At 44.9% G+C, this 21,738-nt stretch overlaps 2 protein-coding genes across 5 annotated transcripts in view; one reads left to right on the forward strand and one right to left on the reverse strand.

Moving 5' to 3' along the window:
* The window catches only part of LOC140720781 (NACHT, LRR and PYD domains-containing protein 3-like), a 30,383-nt gene extending 9,694 nt beyond the window's left edge, over positions 1 to 20,689 (reverse strand). The window contains exons 1-4 of one of the 2 annotated variants that reach the window (XM_073035624.1): positions 20,609 to 20,689; positions 12,306 to 12,469; positions 3,705 to 3,800; positions 1,911 to 2,077 (exon numbers count right to left, since the gene is read on the reverse strand). In XM_073035624.1, the coding sequence (XP_072891725.1) occupies positions 1,911 to 2,077; positions 3,705 to 3,714 (177 nt within the window). In that variant the 5' untranslated portion in view covers positions 3,715 to 3,800; positions 12,306 to 12,469; positions 20,609 to 20,689. Of the gene's footprint in view, positions 1 to 1,910; positions 2,078 to 3,704; positions 3,801 to 12,305; positions 12,474 to 20,608 lie in introns of both variants that reach the window. The other variant, XM_073035623.1, reaches the window with a different exon arrangement.
* The window catches only part of LOC140720783 (uncharacterized), a 421,256-nt gene that overhangs the window by 289,479 nt on the left and 110,039 nt on the right, over positions 1 to 21,738 (forward strand). The gene's annotated exons all lie outside the window — the stretch shown is intronic.

Here is a 21,738-nt window from a genome sequence, read left to right on the forward strand (position 1 = left end):
AAGTGTGAATAGGCTAGGACATTATTCCATAGAGTGTAGGAGGACCAGGAGAGATGTGATAGAGGTATACAAGTTTATAAAAGTTATAGAGAGTTAGTGCGAAAATGCATTTACTGCTGAGGTTGGGTGGGACTGGAATTGCAGATTATGGGGTAACGATGACAGGTGAAAGGCAATATGAAGGGAACTTGTTCACTCCAAGGTTGCTGAGAGCGTGGAACGTACTGCCATCGGAATTAGTCAATGTACATTCGATTTGAACGTTTAAGATCAACTTGGATAAGTTCATTCAATGGGGGAGTTATGGACATCTCCAGTCTGGGTTCAGATCAATGGGACTAAGCAGAGGTCGGTGTGGACTAGATGGGCAGAAAGAAGAGTTTGTTGCTGTACTGTAGAGTTTGATGACTGTGGCTAGGTCAAACTATGGCAGTTTGACGGTTGATTTTCCCTGGGGTAATCCCTGTTGAACCGTAGCAGGTTCACCTTCACTGCCAGACTCCATGAGGGGTCCAGAGCCAGCCTACAGCTGGTAATTGGTAGTGAGGAGCAGCCAGCAAATTCAGAACGTTTGTGCATGTGTGAGAGACCAAAGACAACTGGTGGTGATGTTGACCAAGAAAGTTGGACTGAAATTGTCAGCTACATCACGTGGAGTGTAGTATTCGGTGTGTGGCTCTTCACTAAAATTCAGTCTGGACTGCAATAGATGAATGCATCTATTACTGAGGTTGGGTGCGACTGGGATTAGAGGTCATGGATTAAGGATGAAAGATGAAAGAAATTTGAGGGAGAACTTCTTCACTCAGAGGCTGGTGAGAGTATGGATCGAGCTGCCATCGGAATTGGTATATGTGCATTCAATTTGAACATTTAAAAACAATTTGGATAATACATGGATGGGAGGGGTATGAATGTCTCTAGTCGGTGTGCAGTTCAATGCAACTAAATATGTAACAGGTCAGAGGGAATTTGATGGGCTGAAAAGCCTGTTGCTGGACTTTAGAGTTCAATGATTATGGCTAAGTCAAACTATGACAGAGTCACTGGTGTAAACTCTGGTGAATTGCAGCAGGTACACAATTAACTGTCAGGATCCAAGAGGGTTCCAGTGTCAGCCTACAGCTGGGATGTGGCAGTGAGGAGCAGACAGCAATTCCAAGGCATTTGTGCATGTGTGTGAGGCCAAAGTCAAATGGTAGCAAAGAAAGAAGTTTGGATTAGAATTGTCAGCTGTCTCGTGTGGAATGTTAGGTTTAGGGGTAATGCGTGGATCTTCACTAAAATTCAGTCTGGTGACCAATAGGTGAATGTGTCCCAGTAAGATGATGACCATTAGAAAGGCGTTTCCAGGTAATTCCTTGTTAGTTGCAGATGCTTGGTCAGAAGTTGGGATCTTTGATCAAATGCAAGAGGGTCAGTAGTTGAAAAGAGAGACGGTATTCAGTACTGCCTGTTCAATTTGTGATGGGGGTTGAAGGTAGACTCGAGAAGCGAGCTGAGACATAAGTTACTATATATTTGATTTGTGGGAAACCCGGGGGTAATCAAGAGAGTATGGTGAATGGTCATTGAGGTCGAGCATTGGGAACATGATGTGATGTCAGACGGAGTGGTGTAAAGTGGTTCTTTGTCCATTTGCAATGTTCGTCAAGTGTCACATCACAAAAATTACCTATTAACCAGTGTCTGCATCCTAACCAGTCTAAAAGTGAATGTGTTCAGAAATATGGACAGCGGCTTGTATTGGTTAATAGAAGTTCAGGGTTTCTGCAAACGAAAACTCTTTTCTTGATGTTCACCACAAGCATTACAGGATTTTCGCTGCCCAGAGGTGCCGTTGTGCCGGTTCTGTCGGTCTGTGATTGATTCAGTAGAATCTACACTCAGTCTATGTTCCAACCACTTACGTGATACTCTGGCCCGGTGAAGTGATCCTCGCCCATTAACATGAAGCTGACTCCCTCCACACCCTCCTCAATCGCCTGCTCCAGTCGCTCCATGTAGAATCTCGTCAACCGGAACAGCTGGTGATCCTCACAATTTGACAGGAAGGCGGAGATTGCGGAGTTCAGATCTGTAGTTGGTCAAAGAACATAAGATAGTAGAGTGTACCATGCGTATGCTGACACGATGCCAATTTAAACCAATCCCATCTTCAGGAACAAGGTCAATGTCCTTCCGTTCCCGGCCTACTCATGAGTTCAAATGCCTCTCAGACGCTGCTGAGTATCTGTTTCCAGTCCCTCCCTCGGCAGCTCATTCCAGACACCGATCACTCTCTGTGGAAAACATACATCCTAAATCCCCTTTAAACTTTACACCTAACCTTAAGCACATTCCTTCTGGTATTTGTGGTGAAACTCGTCTACAGCCTCTGCAGACGCTTCTCATCATTCTCGTGATGTGGTTACCAGATTCTTGCACAATACTGAAATTTTCTCTTAACCAACGTTCATCCAGTTACAGCCCAACTTTAACAAATACTTCAGCTCATCGTTAGAACCCTACCAAATGTGTTGCCACTTTCAGAGAGCTATGCATATTCATCACAAGACCAGTCAGTACATCCATCTTATCAATGGTCCCAGCATTCATTGTGCACATCGCTCGCGAACTTGACGTTCCAAAGTGCAACTTCACACATTTGCCTGAATTAACTGTACCTGGTGACTCTCTGTTCATAATTATAATTGGATGCTAAACAGTTTGACAACAGTCCAAAATTTTCTCAACTCTGCCAACTCCGTAAATCAACGAACCGGTCCATCCAGTATATCATTTAGAGTAATAAATAGTTTATTATCACACATGACACATGGTGAAACAGCGATCCTTGCGGACACTACTGGTCACAGACCTTCAGCCAGTACAATGCTCCTCCAGTCCAGACTCCACTTTATGTGCCCAAGCCAACTTTGAAATCTATTTACAGTTTCTCAAAGATTCCTCAACCCGAAACGTCGAGAGTTAATTTCTCTCTATAATGCTCCCCGACCTACTGAGTTCCTGCAGCATTTTGTGTGGTGTCCTCTCCACTTATCATTTTGTTTTACTTTAATCCTATTTGCCAAGGACATTTCATTGCCTCTGCAGCCCACCCGACCAACCCCCAGAACCCTTGTGTAAAATTTCTCCAGTTCGCTGTCTCCTGCACACAGCCCGTTCTCCCACAATATAACGATCTTTAAATCGGCCACAGAAATCAAGACACTGGGAAACTCCTCTCACCTCCATTGTTCAACAACCCAAAAATCCGGAGAGAATTCACCATTGACGTTCCCAAAGAGAAAATAACATCTGTTTCTCTCACTGGCTGTCAGAGGCATTTTCCACATCAGGGCGTACCAAATGCTGACGGAAATTATATCTGTTCCCTGGACTGTTACATTGCCGCTGTTGTATTCCTGCCTGAGTGTTCCCCACAGCCACCTTATTCAGGGGCTCCTTCTCCTTTCTCTCAGGTGAAGATTTGTGTGGTGAGGGGAGCGATTCGACCATTCCCCTTGTTAGGTCCCTGCGCTGGGGCTGCTGAATTGTTCCAATGCTCATCGACGCTTTACCAGTTGGAACAATGACCCCGTTTGATGGTACTTTCTCTCTCCCCTTTATCGCCCAAGTTTATCCCTCTGAACTATTGATGATTTGACTACACGTGTAGCATAAGGACAGATCTTTAATGAGAAAGAGCCCAGTGAGCATACCTGTGTCCATTCTGAGTCTGACTGAGGTTGGTTGGTTGATTGTTGTCTTCTTATCTGCCGTCCGGGTGGAAGAAAGCACCACCTGCTGGCAATGACCTGAATTACACAAATAAAGGAGTGAGTCAATTACTCTGTCCCTCATAATTTAAACCATGTTTGTAAGGTCACTGCTCACTCTCCTACATTCCAGGGAGTAAATGGAGATTGGAACAAAGACCTCCAACTGAATACAAAGTTCAAGAAGATAGCAAGGAAACATAAGGAAACTTTCTTAAAGGAGTGATGCACTGAAGCTGAAGAAGCCAGCAGAATTGAAAAAAAAAACAAGAGATCTGTTGCAGAAGATTAGAGAAATCAATGGAACATTTCATGTAAAATTAGTATAGGAAGAAACAAAGAAGGGAAGGACCTTACAGAAACAAATGACATCAAAAGGAGTTGCCAGGAACACACCGAAGAATTGTAGAAAGATCGAACAGCGAAGACACCTGCAATGACTCCCTCATCGATCTAGAGCCAGACATTCTGGAAAGTGAAGTCGAATGGGCGATAGAAAACATTGCCAATAATAAGGTTGCAGGATGTGATCGGGTTCCAGTTGAATTGTTTAATTCTAAAAGGTGATGATGTAAAATTATTCAGTGGCATTGAGGGTGAAATTGATGTGCTTTAAAAGAGAAACTGCAGACCAGCAGCAATATAGAAATCTGAAATTGTCATTGTTCTATTCAATTGGTTTAAAAAGTAAAATGCAAGAAAATCAACTGTGAATTTAACGCGTCTTGGATGCTCCGTCGGTGCGGGCAGCGGAGCGGGAGTAAGGAGTGCTCGTGATCGACATACGACTGGAGATCGGAGGATCAGCCGTTGTAGGTAGGCCGAGACCCTCGGACCTACCTGGAGAGTACCTGAGGAGGAAGGTAAAGCTGCGCAAGCGCGGTTGACGTCAGCGGCGAGCGCGAACTTTAAAAAGCGACCCACTTTCAGGAGCGGGCAGCGTCGGTGCGGGCAGCGGAGTGCGCAGGAGCAGAGTGCTGGGCTTTGGCTCAGCGGGCTTCGGCGCAAGAGGACTTCGACAAGCCTAATCTAGGATCAGGTAATGGGGGAGACAGTTAGAGCAGTGGTGTGCTCCGTATGCAGTATGTGGGAGGTCAGGGTCAACACAGTTGTTCCTGATGACCACACCTGCAATAGGTGCATCCAGCTGCAGCTCCTATCAGACCGAGTTAGGGAACTGGAGCAGGAGCTGGATGAACTACGGATCATTCGGGAGGCAGAGGCAGAGATAGATCAAAGTTATCAGGAGGCAGTCACACCGAAAAGACAGGAGGTAGGCAAATGGGTGACAGTCAAGAGAGGCAGGGGGAACAGTCAGAGAGAGAAGAGCACCCCTGTGGCCGTTCCCATCAAAAATAAGTATACCGTTTTGGATACTGTTGGTGGGGATGACCTACCAGGAACAAGCTGCAGTGGTCCTGTCTCTGGCACTGAGGTTGGACTAGGAAGGGGAGGAGGGAAGAGGGAAGAGAAGAGAGCGGTATTGATAGGGGATTCTATAGTCAGGGGGGCGGTTAGGAGATTTTGTGAGGAAGATCGGGAGTCTCGGATGGTATGTTGCTTCCCTGGTGCCGGGGTCCGGGACATCTCTGATCGGGTGCAGGTTATTCTCGAGAGGGAGGGCAAGAATCCAGATGTTGTGGTCCATGTAGGGACCAATGACGTGGGTAGGATGAGTGAGGGGGTCCTGCGTAGTGAGTTCAGGTAGTTAGGTGCGAAGCGGAAGAGCAGGACCTCCATGGTAACAATCTCAGGATTGCTACCTGTGCCACGTGTGAGTGAGGCAAGGAACAGAAAGATTATAAAGATTAATACGTGGCTGAGCGGATGGTGCAGGAGGGAGGGCTTCAGGTTTGTAGATAATTGGGCTTTGTTCCAGGGAAGGTGGGATCTGTTCCGAAGGGACGGTTTACACCTGAACTGGAACGGTACTAACATTCTTGCAGGGAAATTTTTTAGTGCTTCTTGGGGTGGGGGGGGGGGGTTTAAACTAAATTTGCAGGGGGCGGGGATCCAGAATGTGAGAGAGGATAGCGAGAGGAAGAATAAAGGACAGGTGGGGACTACACGGTTCCGGAATATTAAGTGTGTAGTAGAGGAAGGTGGGGCGGAACAAGTGATAAGGAGGACTCGTGTACAAAGGGATGGTCTGACGGAACATGGAGTTAAATGTGTTGAAAGAATAAGTAAATTTAGGAAGGACAACAAAATTCTAGGGGCGTATAGCCCGATGGGAGTTCGGGGAGCTGGGTTAAGCACAATAGGCAGCGATTCAAACAGAGAGAGGAGAAATGGGCTAAAAATTCCATATCTGAATGCACGAAGTGTCAGAAATAAGGCGGATGAGCTTGAAGCCCAGGTGCGAATGGGTAACTATGATGTGGTTGGGATAACGGAGACATGGCTGCAGGGAGATCAGACCTGGGAAATGAATGTACAAGGGTATACGTGCTATCGTAGGGACAGAAATGTGAGCAGAGGGGGTGGGGTAGGCCAGTTGGTGAGGAATGAGATTCAGTCCTTTGCAAGCAGGGACATAGGGTCAGGAGAATTAGAGTCTGTGTGGATAGAACTGAGGAACAGTAAGGGCAAAAGGACCCAAATGGGTGTTGTCTACAGGCCACCAAACAGTAGCATGGATATTGGGTGCAAGTTGAATAGGGAGTTAACATTGGCATGTGGAAAAGGTAATGTCGCAGTAGTTATGGGGGATTTCAACATGCAGGTGAACTGGGAGAATCAGGTTGGTGCTGGACCACAGGATAGGGAGTTTGTAGAGTGCCTACGGGATGCGTTCTTGGAACAGCTTGTACGGAAGTCGACCAGGGACAAGACTATTCTGGATTTAGTGTTATGTAATGAACAGGATTTGATCAGCGATCTCGCAGTAAAGGAACCATTAGGAGGTAGTGATCACAATATGATAAGCTTTTATCTGCAATTTGAGTAGGATAAGGGCAGCTCGGAGGTGTCAGTGTGGCAGATGAACAGGGCAAACTATGGAGCCATGAGGGAGGAGCTGGCCAAAGTTGATTGGATGGATAGCCTAGCAGAAAAGACAGTGGAACAGCAATGGCAGGTATGCTTGGGAATAATGCACAAGGTGCAAAATCAGTTCATCCCCCAGAGAAGGAAGGATTCAAAGGGGGGAAAGGGGCCACAGTGGTTGACAAAGGAAGTCAGAGATTGCATAGCATTAAAAAAAAGGAAATATGACAGAGCTAAGGTGAGTGGGAGGACAGATGATTGGGAAGTGTTTAAGGAACAACAGAACTTAACTAAAAAGACAATACGGGGAGAAAAAATGAGGTACGAACGCAAGCTAGCCTATATAAAGGAAGATAGCAAAAGCTTTTTAGGTATGTGAAGAGAAAGAAGATAGTTAAGAGCAACGTTGGACCCTTGAAGAATGAATTGGGTGAAATTGTTATGGGAAACAGAGAAATGGCAGAAGAACTTCATGAGTACTTTAGATCTGTTTTCACTAAGGAAGACGCAAGCAATCTCCCAGATGTATGGATGGGCCAAGGACATAGGGTAACAGAGGAAACGAAACAGATTGACATTCGAAAGGAAACGGTGATGAGAAGACTGATGGGACTGAAGGCTGACAAATCCCCAGGTCCAGATGGTCTGCACCCTAGGGTACTAAAGGAGGTGGCCCTGGAAATTGCGGATGCATTGGTAAGTATTTTACAATGTTCCTTAGATTCAGGATCAGTCCCTGAGGATTGGAGAATGGCTAATGTTATCCCACTTTTTAAGAAAGGAGGGAGGGAGAAAACAGAGAACTATCGACCTGTCAGCCTGACATCGGTGGTGGGGAAGATGCTAGAGTCCATTATTAAGGATGAAATAGTGGCATATCTAGATAGCAGTGATAGGATTGGGCCGAGCAAGCATGGATTTACCAAGGGTAAATCATGCTTGACTAATCTGTTGGAGTTTTTCGAGGATGTAACCAGGAAGTTAGATGGGGGAGATCCAGTGGATGTAGTGTACCTCGATTTTCAGAAGGCATTTAATAAGGTCCCACATAGAAGATTGGTGGGTAAAATCAAAGCTCAGGGCATCGGGGGGAAGGCATTGACATGGATAGAAAACTGGTTGGCAGATAGAAAGCAAAGGGTAGCGGTGAAAGTGTGTTTCTCGGAATGGCAGGTTGTGACTAGTGGGGTGCCACAGGGCTCGGTATTGGGACCACAGCTGTTTACCATTTACGTCAACAATTTAGATGAAGGCATTGAGCATAACCAGCAAATTTGCTGATGATACTAAGCTGGGTGGCAGTGTGACATGTGATGAGGATGTTAGGAGAATTCAGGGTGACTTGGATAGGCTGGGTGAGTGGGCAGATACTTGGCAGATGGCGTTTAATGTGAATAAGTGTGAGGTTATCCACTTTGGGAGTAAGAACAGGAAGGCAGATTATTATCTGAACGGTATAGAGTTGGGTAAGGGAGTAATACAAAGAGATCTCGGAGTCCTTGTTCATCAGTCACTGAAGGTGAATGAGCAAGTGCAGCAGGCAGTGAAGAAGGCTAATGGAATGTTGGCCTTTATTCCAAAGGGAATTGAGTACAAGAGCAAGGAAATCCTCTTGTATTTGTACAGAGCCCTGGTGAGACCACACCTGGAGTATTGTGTACAGTTTTGGTCTCCAGGGTTAAGGAAGGACAGCCTGGCTGTAGAGGAAGTGCACCGTATATTCACGAGGTTAATTCCTGGGATGTCTGGACTGTCTTACGCAGAGAGGTTAGAGAGACTGGGCTTGTACACGCTGGAATTAAGGAGATTGAGAGGGGATCTGATTGAAACATATAAGATTATTAAGGGATTGGACAAGATAGAGGCAGGAAATATGTTCCAGATGCTGGGAGAGTCCAGTACCAGAGGGCATGGTTTGAGAATAAGGGATAGGTCATTTAGGGCATAGTTAAGGAAAAACTTCTTCTCCCAGAGAGTTGTGGGTGTCTGGAATGCACTGCCTCGGAAGGTAGTGGAGGCCAATTCTCTGGATGCTTTCAAGAAGGATCTAGATAGGTATCTTATGGATAGGAGAATCAAGGGATATGGGGACAAGGCAGGAACTGCGTATTGATAGTAGTTGATCAGCCATGATCTCAAAATGGCGGTGCAGGCTCGAAGGGCCGAATGGTCTACTTCTGCACCTATTGTCTATTGTCTATTGTCTAAATGTGTTGCATGCAATATTCCAGCAGACCTGGGAAACCGAAAATAAGAATGACATTTATGTTGGATTAAGATCCGTTTTTATCCTAATACCCAAGAAGTGAAATGTAAAGGATTGTTCAAATTACCGAAAATTTTCACATCCTAGAAATGTAATGCTAAAGATCACGCAAGCAAGACTCCAACAATATATGGAACACGAACAGCCAGATGTACAAGCTGGTTTTAGTAGAGGCAGAGACACCAGAGTCCAAATTGCTAACATGCGCTAGATAATGGAGAAATCGCGAGAATTCCACAAAAGTATTTATCTATGTTTTATTGACTACTCTAAAGCCTTCAGCAGTGTGTACCAGATTAAACTATGGAAAATCCATAAAGAAATGGGGAAACCTGGACATCTGCTCTGCCTTATGAAAAACTTGTACAAAGATCAAGAATCAACAGTTAGAACTGACATGGAACAACAATCTGGTTCAAGATTGAGAAAGGGGTACGACAAGGCTGCATGCTGTCATCCTGCTTATTTAGTCTATATGCTGAACACATCATGAGGAATGTTGGTCTAGAGGACTCAAAACGTTGGAATCAAAATTAGCAGACAAAATGTTAACAACTTCAGATATGCATGTGGTACTATTCTAATGGCTGAAAGTGAGGAGGATCTGAGGAAGCTTCTAATGAAAGTGAAAGAAGAAAGTGGAAAGCTGCCTTCTTGCTCAATATTAAGAAAATCGGCCAGTCCTGTTAACACCGTGGTAATAAATGGAAAGGGAGTGGAAGCAGTGACGGATTTTGTCTTCCTCAATTCAAAAATGTCTATTTTTGGTAAATGCAGCCACAAAATTAAACGGCATTTACTTCTGGGGAAGGACAACAATGGCAAATTTAGGTAACAGTGAAGGACCGTAGAGTCAAGTCTATGGTATTTCCAGTTGTGATGTAAGGCTGCGAGAGCTGGATTATTAGTAAGGCTGAATACAAAAGAATCGACGCCTTTGAATTTGATGCTGGAGGAAAGTGTTAAGATTTCCTTGGACAGCCAGAAGATCCGACAAGTCAGTACTTGGAGAAATACGGCCAGACTGCTCACTAGGAAGCATGAAAAGCTGAAATATTTTGGCCACATCATAAGAAGACAGGATTCCTCGGAGAAGATTCTAATGTTCGGAAAAACAGAAGGTAAAGGAGAAGTTGACAGAGACTACAACGGATAGATAATTTTATTTCGGAAGTGCCTTTGCCCTTGGGGTATCTTAGAGAGACAGTTTCCAACAAGGAGGCTTAGTATGCAGTAACACTTGTATTTGACTGTGTTCATGTGTTTTCATGTATGTTTTGAATGACTATTAAACTAGAGTATAAGTTGGACAATAATTGCATCATAAATAAAATACTGATTCAATATAAATGTTTTCAGTCAGTAACAGACTTGTAAGTGTTGCATTTTGTCCCTACTGCAGACAGGGAGCAACCATACTCCAAACATTTGTCCCCACAGCAACCACTGAAACAGCCTGCTGGCCTAAGGTGCGTCTGTTTTCTCTGTTGTTTAAACCCAGACACCTCAAACAAAAGGCAGACACTGGGTCCCTCCAACCCACCGTGTCAGATAGTAAGATCGTGATTTGCTCCCAAAATCACACCCATGCCGCACTTGTAGGACAACACTTTATCGGGGTCCACTAAAAATATACTGAAGCCTTCTTCATCCTCGCTTGTTCAGAGGAGATAAACCCCCTGTTCTCTCATTTCAATCCGTCGCCCTTGCAGCTCCGCCAACTCCTTGTTAAGGGAACTCCTTAATGACGAAGCCCATATCCCCATTGGTTGGTATGCTAAATTGGTATTTCGTGTCACCAATCAGAGACAAGTAAATTTTAAGTCACTTCACAAGAGATACCGGGCACACGCAGCATGCTTAAATCGTCTAAACGTCAGCCCAGAGAGAGCGAGGGTGACGAAATTCCGCGAGAGGGCGCACGTGGGCAGTGGGCTGGTGCGCGCGGTAGATGGGGAGACTGCAGAGTCAGTAACAGGGAACGGGGAGCACGTCCCTCGATCCCGTACCGCGCTGGCCAGATCACTGAATCAGTCATGGTCGATCCGCAACCCGCTGGTGTACAACAGTAACACACAAGTCTCCGTGTATATACGTAATCAATGTAATGTTTCTTTTCAGTTGCATAATATAATTATTATGCAGAACTTATATTGGCTTACACTTATTAAACTGTCAGAACTTTTCTAATCAACACACCAAATGCATAAGTGGACCACACGGCCCTCCGGATCTGCTGCTGATCTGATTTAAACTTCCGTTATGTATTCCCCAATGATCATTTCGATAACTCTTCAACCCCACTCTTTATAAATAAACAGAACTTTGAATGGAATAAAAGGCTATAATTTCACTGGTCAGTGAGTTAAAAGAGTTCCTAACTCCCGCGATCAACACCGGCAAAAAATAGGAGTGTGAAAGGGTGAGTGGGAGTAGAGTGGGAGGGGTAGGTACGCTGTTGCTGCTTTTCACTACATGATGCCCTGTCCACAGGCAATCCTTCCAAAGTCTGTCTGAACATTGCATCTACCTTAATATCAACTCCTCCATCATCTGAACCAACACGCTGCTTCCATCCGAAAAGAACTGAGTTTAAACCGACTCCGGCAGCTCTAGTAGTCCTGGCTGCAAGGACATTCGTTCATCTCAAGGACAGGCATACCCCATGGCTTTGGTACAGGGTCAAATGGGAACATTGCAAAACCTATTTCTGCTTAATCACAGATTCATAGGTTCTGACAATTTATTGGTAGAAAAATACTTGATGACGCCAGGCTATGTAGATGTAAATTATTGGTTGGCATTTGCTAGTTAGAACTGACAGAAATGTGGTGCTGGGACATTTGACTTCAAGAGGGTTTGCTCTTAGCAGAGGCTTGCACGACAACGAGGGCAAGTGTATCATTGCAGCTTGTAATAGACAGAGCACTCAATGACATGTTGCTGTAGTTCATGGTAATTCCGCATTTCTGCAATCACTATAACAGGTAGCAGTTGCAGCGTCGTCTAAAGGGAGGAAATTCTCAACGCATTTTGAAATTATTATGACGTAATACAGACAAACAAGGAAACATGAGAAGTGACAAGTTTGAAATGAGCAAACAGCATGAGGGAATATGCGTGGCTTCAGAGAGATGGGATGCTGACAGCACAGTAGTACATCTGGAATGATTGCAACAGGCATAAATGGTACTTCTAGGTTTATTCAGTCTCCCTCCAGCTATTTCCTATTTTCTCTGGTACAGAAATGTAATGTCTCAAGGACCAGTGTTAGAGTAAATGAGACTCACCAAACTTTCTCCTGACTGAATCAATGCTAACTCCGAGTCAGAAGGGTTCCCTCGAGTTGGTGCTTTCAGTCCTCCGGTTGGTTCCTTGTTGCTGTTCCCTCGTCTTCAGTTGTGGTTTGCTATCGGTCACGGGCTTTTCTTCCAATAAACCTCTCACCGCAGGTCTAACTTTAACCAGACAGATAATGAAGTATGCAACTATTACAAACGAGAACAAAACATTAACCTGAAATTTAAATCTTGAACGCATATATCAGGATCCGAGTGAAGAAATCTGGAACTGGAGGAACTCATCTGGCCAGGCAGCATCTGTACGTCGACTCTACTCTCTTCCTTCCATAGATGCTGCCTTGCCTGCTGAGTTCCTCCAGCATTTTGTGTGTGTTGCTCGGATTTCCAGCATCCGAATGTTTTCTCTTGTTTGTTATGGGCTACAAAGAAGTCATCGTTCAGTCGCGGTTTAAAGTTTGTCATAATGTATAGAAGTAGATTTCGGTGATTCGGTCATTCTAGTCTGCTCCATAATCAATATTGGAGGATTTTTTCCCACCACCGTATTCTTGCTTCCCTGATATAACACGCAACCTATTTAGCAATCCAGAACATGAATATATCCAATGGTTGCCTCCAACACTGCATCTGGAGATTTTCACTTGATTGAGATGGGATACAAAGAAGTCATTGTTCAGTCATGGCATAAGATGCAAGTCATAATATATAGGAGTAGAAATAGGTGATTTGGTCATTCTCGTCTGCTCCATAGTCAATCATGGAGCATGTTTTCTTTTCTAACACCGTATTCCTGCGTCCCTGCTATAATACGCAATCTATTTAGCAATCCAGAACATGATATATACCCAACGACAGCCTCCACCACCCTCTGTGGCATCAAATTCCACAGATCAACCAACATTTGGCTAAAGTAATTGCTCTCATCTCAGTTTCAAAGTGAAGCTTCTTTATTCTGAGGCAATAGACTCAGATCCTAGACTCTCCGTCTAATCAAGACACCCTCTCCATTCCCACTGCACCCAGACTTCTTGTCATTCAGTCGGTGTAAATGATCAAGCCCGCCCTAACTTCTCCCACTCCTCCAACCAGCCTCCTGAACTCCACTGAACACAGGCCCAGGGCTATCGAATGCTCCACATGCATAATGCTTATCATTCCTCATATTATTCTTTGAACTTTGTTAGCAAAAACTGTACTGAATACATTTCCGGGAAAAAAACAGGACATATGGTAGCAGGTTAATATACCGGGAAAAGCTGTGGTTTCTTTACTTTTCTATCAATTCTCACAAAACGAGCACTGGTGCGCTGATCCATTCGCAGGAGATTTAAAATTTTCCAGGGTGAATGTACTAAAGAGAAACTGGAATTACTAGAAACGCTCAGCGGTAAGGAACAGCTGTGGGGAGAGGAAAAATGTTACCGATTCGGTTTCCTAACCTTTCGTAAGAATGGATTCAAACATCATCCAGTTTTTAGTGGAAAATCTTGGATTCTTCTCCATCGATCGGTGGGGACTGAGGGAAGATCTGATAAAGGTTTATAAGATTATGAAAGACAGAGTAGACAGGGAGCATCTTTTCACTGGTTAGAATTGTCTCATACCAGAGGACATGCAATGAAGGTGTGAGGGAGTAGATGTAAAGGAAATGTGAGGTTAAGTTGTTTTACTCAGAGAGGTGTGGATGCCTGGAATGCTCTGTCTGTTATGGTGGTGGAAGCAAATACACTGGAGGCTTTTAAGAGACGTTTAGATAAGCACATGAGTGTGAGGAAGATTGAGAGGCTATGGACATTGTGTAGGTAGGAGTCATTAGTTTTGGGGGCGGGGGATTGATTTACTTTTCAGCTAGTTTGGCACATCATTGTGGCCGAAGGGCCTGTTCCTGTGATGTACTGTTCCATGTTCTGTTCTATCTTCAGCATCTAGAGATTCTGTTTGACTCCCACTGGCAGATAGACAGGTGACAGAGAGGGGGAATTTCCAAATGTGAATTGAATTCTGAAACCCCAGTCTATTTCTACTGGTGCAAACACAAAACAGTGTATTTAATCATAGCCTCTCCCTGTGAGGGATGGAATGGGAACTCATTATCTGCTTTGCTTCCAAGGAACTTCAGAACCAAACATCTGAGCACAGAAAATAAATACTCGCTCAACATCTCATAAACCCGGACAACTTGATCCCCTGACTCATTTTATCTGGATCAAAACATGTGTGGTAACCCAGTATGCCACCTCAGAGGGTCACAGCCCACACCGAGAGCCTCGCACATTTTTTCCACATCTCACACTGAGTGCTTCACGCTACCAACATCTAGCCACCGGAGACGGCTGCTTCGTTGCGGAATGAGGAACAGCCAGCCGCATCTGTAAATGCACCAACCTAGACCGAAGCCCAGACACTGCAAGTTCCATATTCCTGGAGACCCCATCCCAAGATTGTATCTCAAGCACCAGCTCTCCCAGGGTTTTTTGCTGCCGGTAATATGCGGCAGTGTCTCAGCTAATCCCAGTTCAAAAACTTACACTCCCACACCAACCCATGACAGAACTGGAGCCCGATGATCTTTTGTCTGGACAGGGATCTGACGGGAAACATAGGCATTGGGTCGCAAAGATGGTGCTGATACATTTCAACTTGTCTCCACAGTTACATTGAGCACATTTGTTCATTATTTTATTGTTGAGTGCGGTGTAGCCCAGGTCAATTACCAGCCACCTTCCCCGTTGTGTAACAGGAACTAATATAGCATTGGAAACTCACTACAGGAGATTTTATTTTGTTCTTTTGATGCAGAAACGATTGACTGACTGCAAGATGTTTGACACTCAGAACAGAATTGCATAGATGCAATCCTTACAATCTTCTTAATTCCATCCCGTACAGTAAATGCTCAAGGCATCCACGTATCTGAGGCCACTCTCTCTCCACACCATTTTGTAATGGTGATACTAAAATTCCAGTGGCTGTATTTACCCTTTCGAGGTGCATTCAGTAAATCTCCTGGTAGTTCCAGCTCTTCTCAACTCTCAGCAATGTAGACGCTGGTCCAAAATAAAAACACATTATTGGATACAACCCGCCTGCAATAAATGTCGATTATGTGTAGAAGTTTCAAATGAGATTCACACAGCCCTTAGAGCACAGACACAGGACTGTTAGCCCATCAAGTACGTGCCATGTTCGGTGTGGTCCCATCCTCCTGCACCCAGACCATAGCGCTCTATACCTCCCTCATCCATGTAACTACCCAAACATCTCTCAAATACTACAATCGAACTTTCATCTCACACTTCTGCTGGGTGCTGGTTCCGGATTCGTACCACCCTCTGAGTGAAGTAGTTCCCCCTCAGATTGTCCTAAATGTGTCACTTTTTGCCCTAAATCCATGATCTTACCCAACAGGGGAAAATGCCCACCTACATTCAACTTGTCTCCACAGTTACATTGACCACAGTTGTTCATTATTTTATTGAGTGCGGTGTAGCCCAAGACAATTACCAGCCACTTTCCCTGTTGTGTAACAGGAACTAATATAGCATTGAAAACTCACTACAGGAGATTTCATTGTGTTCTTTTGATGCAGTAACGATTGACTGACTGCAAGATGTCTGACACTCAGATTTCTATTTCTCTAGCGGGGGTTCCCAACCTGGGGACTATGGATCCTTCCTTTAATTGTAGGGGCAAATGGCATAGAAAAGTTCAATGAGGTAAACGGTGCACTAGAACACATTAGAATGCAGAGATAGGTCAGAAGAAAGATTGCTGATATTTATCATTAAGGTATCCTAAAACGAAAAAGCTAGAACAAAAAATAAGAAATTTGGCACATGGCCTTTGCCCCTTACACAACCTAATCAATGCGCCATGGAATATATCCGATCGGGATACTTCCCACCTTCGTACGGCTACTGCTCTGCTCATGACAACATGAAACAGCAGATAACCGTGGACGCAGTTGAGTCAAACTTACAAACAGGCCGCCCCTCCTGGTATGGGAAAATTTTCTCCCTCATTGGCAGGATTCTGCAGAGAGTGGTGCAGACAGCCCAGCGCATATGTCGTTGTGATCTTCCCATGATTCAGGACATTTGCAAGGACAGACGTGTAAAAAGGGCCTGGAGGATCATCGTGGACCAGAGTCACCCTAACTACAATCTATTCCAGCTGCTACTATCCGAGAAACGGTACCGTAGCAAAAAAAGCCAGGACCAACAGGCTCCGGGACAGCTTCTTCCACAAGGCCATCAGATGAAATAACCCACGGTGATTTAAGTGCACTGTATTTTCTATGGACTGTTCAATTTATTAGAATTACCTTGATTGCACTTTGGACATTTATACCGAGACGTAACGTAAAGATTGTTACTCCTCATGTTTGTGAAGGATGTAAGAAATCAATTCAATTTAATTCAATTCTATTCTTTTTAAAAGCTATTATTAATGCTTTTTGAGAGAGTGATTTAGATGCATATCATATTTTTACTGAGTTAAGTATTGTATGTAATTAGTTTTTGCTGCAACAAGTGTATGGGACATTGGAAAAAAGTTGAATTTCCCCATGGGGATGAATAAAGTATCTATCTATCTATCTATCTATCAAACTTGCTAATCGCGCCTTGCGTATCCCCATATAAATCAATAGCATGAACAATGAACTACAGATGTCTCGATATTGACACACACATTCCACTCGTCACAGGCCTCCATTCGCAAAAAAAAACATCTAACAAAAAAAAAAAAACATCTTCAATCATCTCCCTCTGCGTCTAGTTGTCCAGCCCGGTGTGAATCCACCTCGCCAGCTCCCCGTGAATCCCACGTGACCGAACCTCCCAGATCAGCTGCCATGCGGGATCTTGTTACAGACTTTACCAAAGTTCAGATGAACAACATCACTGCCCAAATTCAACTAACTCCCTAGTTAACTCGTAAATAATCTCCAAAATACCTGACAGATATGATGTCCTAGTGGGCAGTTTAGACGGTGATTTTCCGATAACCAATGTCCAACATCCCGGGATTTCAGCTTCACTGCAGACTGAGAAAATTCCGATCACAGCTGTCGAAATACCAACCTGGACTGAAGCCCGTATACCTCCAGTTACAATTCAGCCTGACCCCAGCAGCTAAACCGAGCACATTTGATCACAATCTTCCTGCTGGGTGGGATCTTGCCCAGCACAGCTGGCTGCCATGTTTCCTGCTACGTAGCCGGAACAAAATGTAAAATTATAAAGTAGAAAGTGCCGGGAGCTCAGTACATCAGACTACATCTCTGAAAGGACAAATGGTGGAAGACCCAGTTCCAGAACTGAGACTGTGCAAGATGCTGCCCATCTGCTGAGCGTCTCCAGTATTTCCTCCTCCTTACTTTAAGTTTCCTGCAACTGTAGCATTTTCTCCTTCTTCATTTTAATGCACAGATAGTAACTGATTGTCACCCTAAACTGTAAATGCCACCCCCACCCCAACCAATTTGTAAGCTCTGAGTTCATTCTGACCCTGGTGTAACACATCCCATACAGTCAATGCTCACAACATCCTTTCCTCCCACTATCATTCTGTTACATTTGCTCCCGAGGCCACTGTCTCTACACTGAGAGGCGGTGACCACAGAGCGATAAAAACTGCAACACTTGCTGCAGCTCTGACGGACCGTTACCCTGGAAACAGAGCAACTGGCTCACCGAAAATAAACAGAAAATTAAATAACAAACTCAACTTCAGATGCTTTGGGTTCCATTATGGCAAAGGATAACACTGTAGCCATTTTGTAACGGTGAAACTAAAATTGAAATGGCTGCTTTTACCCTGCCACGTGCTGTGTTCAATTAAACCTCTGATAGTACTAACTGTCAAAAAAACAATTCTGGAAAAGATGCAAAGCAAAACTTCACAATGAAGACAAAGTTTGAAAGAGAGATTGCTGAAATATATCATTGCAGCAATGGGAACAGTCTGGGCAGAGGTTGAACAAGATGGTTGATATATATCATTGAGGTGGTGGGGTACTGGCTGGACAGAGGTTGAACAAGATGTTTCATATATATCATTGAGGTGGTGGGACACAGACTGGACAGAGGTTGAACTAGATGGTTGACATATATCATTGAGGTGGTGGGATACAGGCTGGACAGAGGTTGAACAAGATGTTTCATATATATCATTGAGGTGGTGGGACACAGACTGGACAGAGATTGAACAAGATGGTTGATATATATCATTGAGGTGGTGGGATACAGACTGGACAGAGGTTGAACAAGATGTTTCATATATATCATTGAGGTGGTGGGACACAGACTGGACAGAGGTTGAACAAGATGATTGATGTATATCACTGAGGTGGTGGGATACAGGCTGGACAGAGGTTGAACAAGATGTTTCATATATATCATTGAGGTGGAGGGATACAGACTGGACAGAGGTTAAACAAGATGGTTGATATATATCATTGTGGTGATGGGATACAGCTGGACAGAGATTGGATAAGATGGTTGATATATATCATTGCGGTGATGGGATACAGACTGGACCGAGGATTAACAAGATGGTTGATATATACTGATGGGATACAGGTTGGACAGAGTTTGAATAAGATGGTTGATATTTATCACTGAGTTGGTGGGATACAGACTGGACAGAGATTGGATAAGATGGTTGATATATATCACTGAGGTGGTGTGATACAGACTGGACAGAGGTTGATCAAGATGGTTGATATATATCACTGAGTTGGTGGGACAGAGGCTGGACAGAGGTTGAACAAGATGGTTGATATATATATATATATATATCACTGAGATGGTGGGACAGAGGCTGGGCAGAGGTTGAACCAGATGGGCAGGGGATGAGCAGATGGAGCCAGATGGGAGAATGGGATGAAGGGCGATCTCTGATGTTCCTCCCACAATACACGGACCCTGAAATAGTAATACGCACTAATAGATAACAGATTCCAATATAACAAAACCAGATCAAACAATAAGAATTTTGGTATATGTCATTTTCTACTCGACACGCTTTATCAATTCACCGCAGAAAGTATCCCATCCCGACACTTCATACCTTCATACGGCTACTGCTCTTCCTTTAAATGAATGAAATGGTGAAGAACAGTGATAGAGCTGAGTACGTAATAGAAACCAAACTCCCCTCCATGGACTCTGTCTATTCTTCCCACTACCTCAGTAAAACAGCCAACATATTGAAAGATCCCCACAACCCTGAACATTCCCACTTCTAATGCTCCATCGGGGCGAAGTTAAAATAGAACAGAAACATGCCACCGGACTCAAGGACGGTGTCCATTCTGCTGTTAGAAGCGAACAGCGTGATGAGTGGACTCCTGACCTCACAGTCTAAATCGATGTGACCTTGCACCACATATCTACCTGCACTGCACTTTCTCTGTAATCAGAATGATTTGTTTTACCTCAATGTACTGCTGCAGTGTATTGATCTGTGTGGACAATAACGGAGACACGATTTTCACTCAACATCTATACATGGAAAACAAAATAAAGATTCCCCATTTCAATCGTGTGGAAATATTAGACAGCCTGGGTTGCGCCTTTGGAAATTCCGGAGGGAGTGTACACATTTCCGAGAAACCCAGATAAATGAACAAAACTTAGTTCATTTAAGACAGATAATAGGGCCAGATATCGGGAAACCCTGTCAGCATTTCGGCAAGTCGTAGCAATGGAAAGAAGATGGAAATAAGCTACCCAGTCCCCCGAGAGGACGTGAGAGATCTGGATCTCACTGTCCTGTCTGAACGGGGAAAGATGAACTTCTCATACACGTGGAGGAGTCTCCCGAGTGTGTGATTACTCTGCTTAACCCACTGTCGGCAAGAACACAATGGGCCGAACGGCCGCTTCCAATGTGCTGGAAATATTTTAAAAAATCATCGACACCAGACGTCGATCCAGGTGAGCTTTGGATCCGATACCGGGCCGGGTGATGGAGGTAAAGTTCCTCAGGTACATCTTAGTGGATGGGTTAAGTCTCGGCATCACCACCTCATCCCGCTCCTGGGACCAGATCACCAGGGGCTGAGCGGCGGCTCATCTCAGGCGGTTCGGTGTGAAGGTCCCATAACCCGGATCGACCACGACAGGTTGTATCCAGGAAGCGGGACGAGACCACCGGTTCAAGGATGTTAACGGGATTCCCTGCCCATCATCAGGTGCCCCCCTTCCCCCGGGATCGGCTTCAGTACTCACCGATGGAAAAATGTCGGTCGCGTCCACCCCTAGTGACCGGTTATCAATACTCACCGATGAGAACTTGATCAATTGTTCCCGCAGACAGCGATCGGTCCTCCGGCTCCCAGCCGACGACCCGGTTCTACAGAGAACGGAATGAAAACCATCGCCCTTCCGGAGACTGTGAGAGCGGGGGCGGGGCCACGGAAGCGAAAACCTCAGATGCTGCAGATCTGCGTTTGAAATGGGAACGAGAACCTGGATCACGTGACGGGTGGAGGGTTTCCCACCTGAGCCGGTGACTCTGCTCCTCGCCCCTCACACACTGCCCGACCTACCAGCCACATCTTACATATTATTTCATATTTAGCCCAGCTACACTTTTAATCTCTCCCTCTGCATCTTCCCCGTCCCCATTGCTCCACCACCCGGTTCTCAGAGTTACTGGATCAATTCTCATCCCGGTCCGACTCTGAATTCCCACCCGAAGAAGAATCGTGCAGGTTTCATTGAAATCACTTCTACGTTTATAAACACAAATTTCTATTCACATTCTTCCGGAGCCTCACTGGACAGGAACACTGAAACATAAAGTGAGAAACAGGAGGAGGCCATTCAGCCCCTTAAACCATCAACAAGATGGCGGCTGCTCTCCCATCTCAGCCACATGTTTCTGCCCGATCCTCATTTCCTTAATCCCTTCGGTCTCCACACATCTGCCGGCCTCTGTTTTATGTGAGGACGATCACTGATCTTCATCGTCCTCCAGGGATCAGTCTGGTGAATCTCTAAAACAAACACTCTCTAACTTCTTGTAATCCTCCGTGGAATTAAATATCTTCTGCAGCCCCGTGTTGCCCCAACCACTCACCTCCCACCCCTCTCACTATTTCCATCGTACCACCTCCCTTCTCACCTGGATCCGCCTCTCTCTCCCCAGCTCTTGCCCCATCCCCACCCCTCACCTCTTTCCGCTGACTATTTCCCGTCCACTCTCAGTCCAGAGGAAGGGTCTCGGCCCGAAATGTGACGGTCCATTCCCCTCCACAGATGCTGCCCGACCCACTAAGTTCCTCCGGCAGTTTGTTCTTTGGTCTGTATAACCCGTGTTAGTATGGGGAGCGGGATTTTACGCCATATTTCAGGTACAATTTCAACAAAGCACAAATAATTGTTACGGTTATTACCAGACTTAAACACGA

Source organism: Hemitrygon akajei, unplaced genomic scaffold (assembly GCF_048418815.1).
Source record: "Hemitrygon akajei unplaced genomic scaffold, sHemAka1.3 Scf000047, whole genome shotgun sequence".
Lineage (NCBI taxonomy): Eukaryota > Metazoa > Chordata > Chondrichthyes > Myliobatiformes > Dasyatidae > Hemitrygon > Hemitrygon akajei.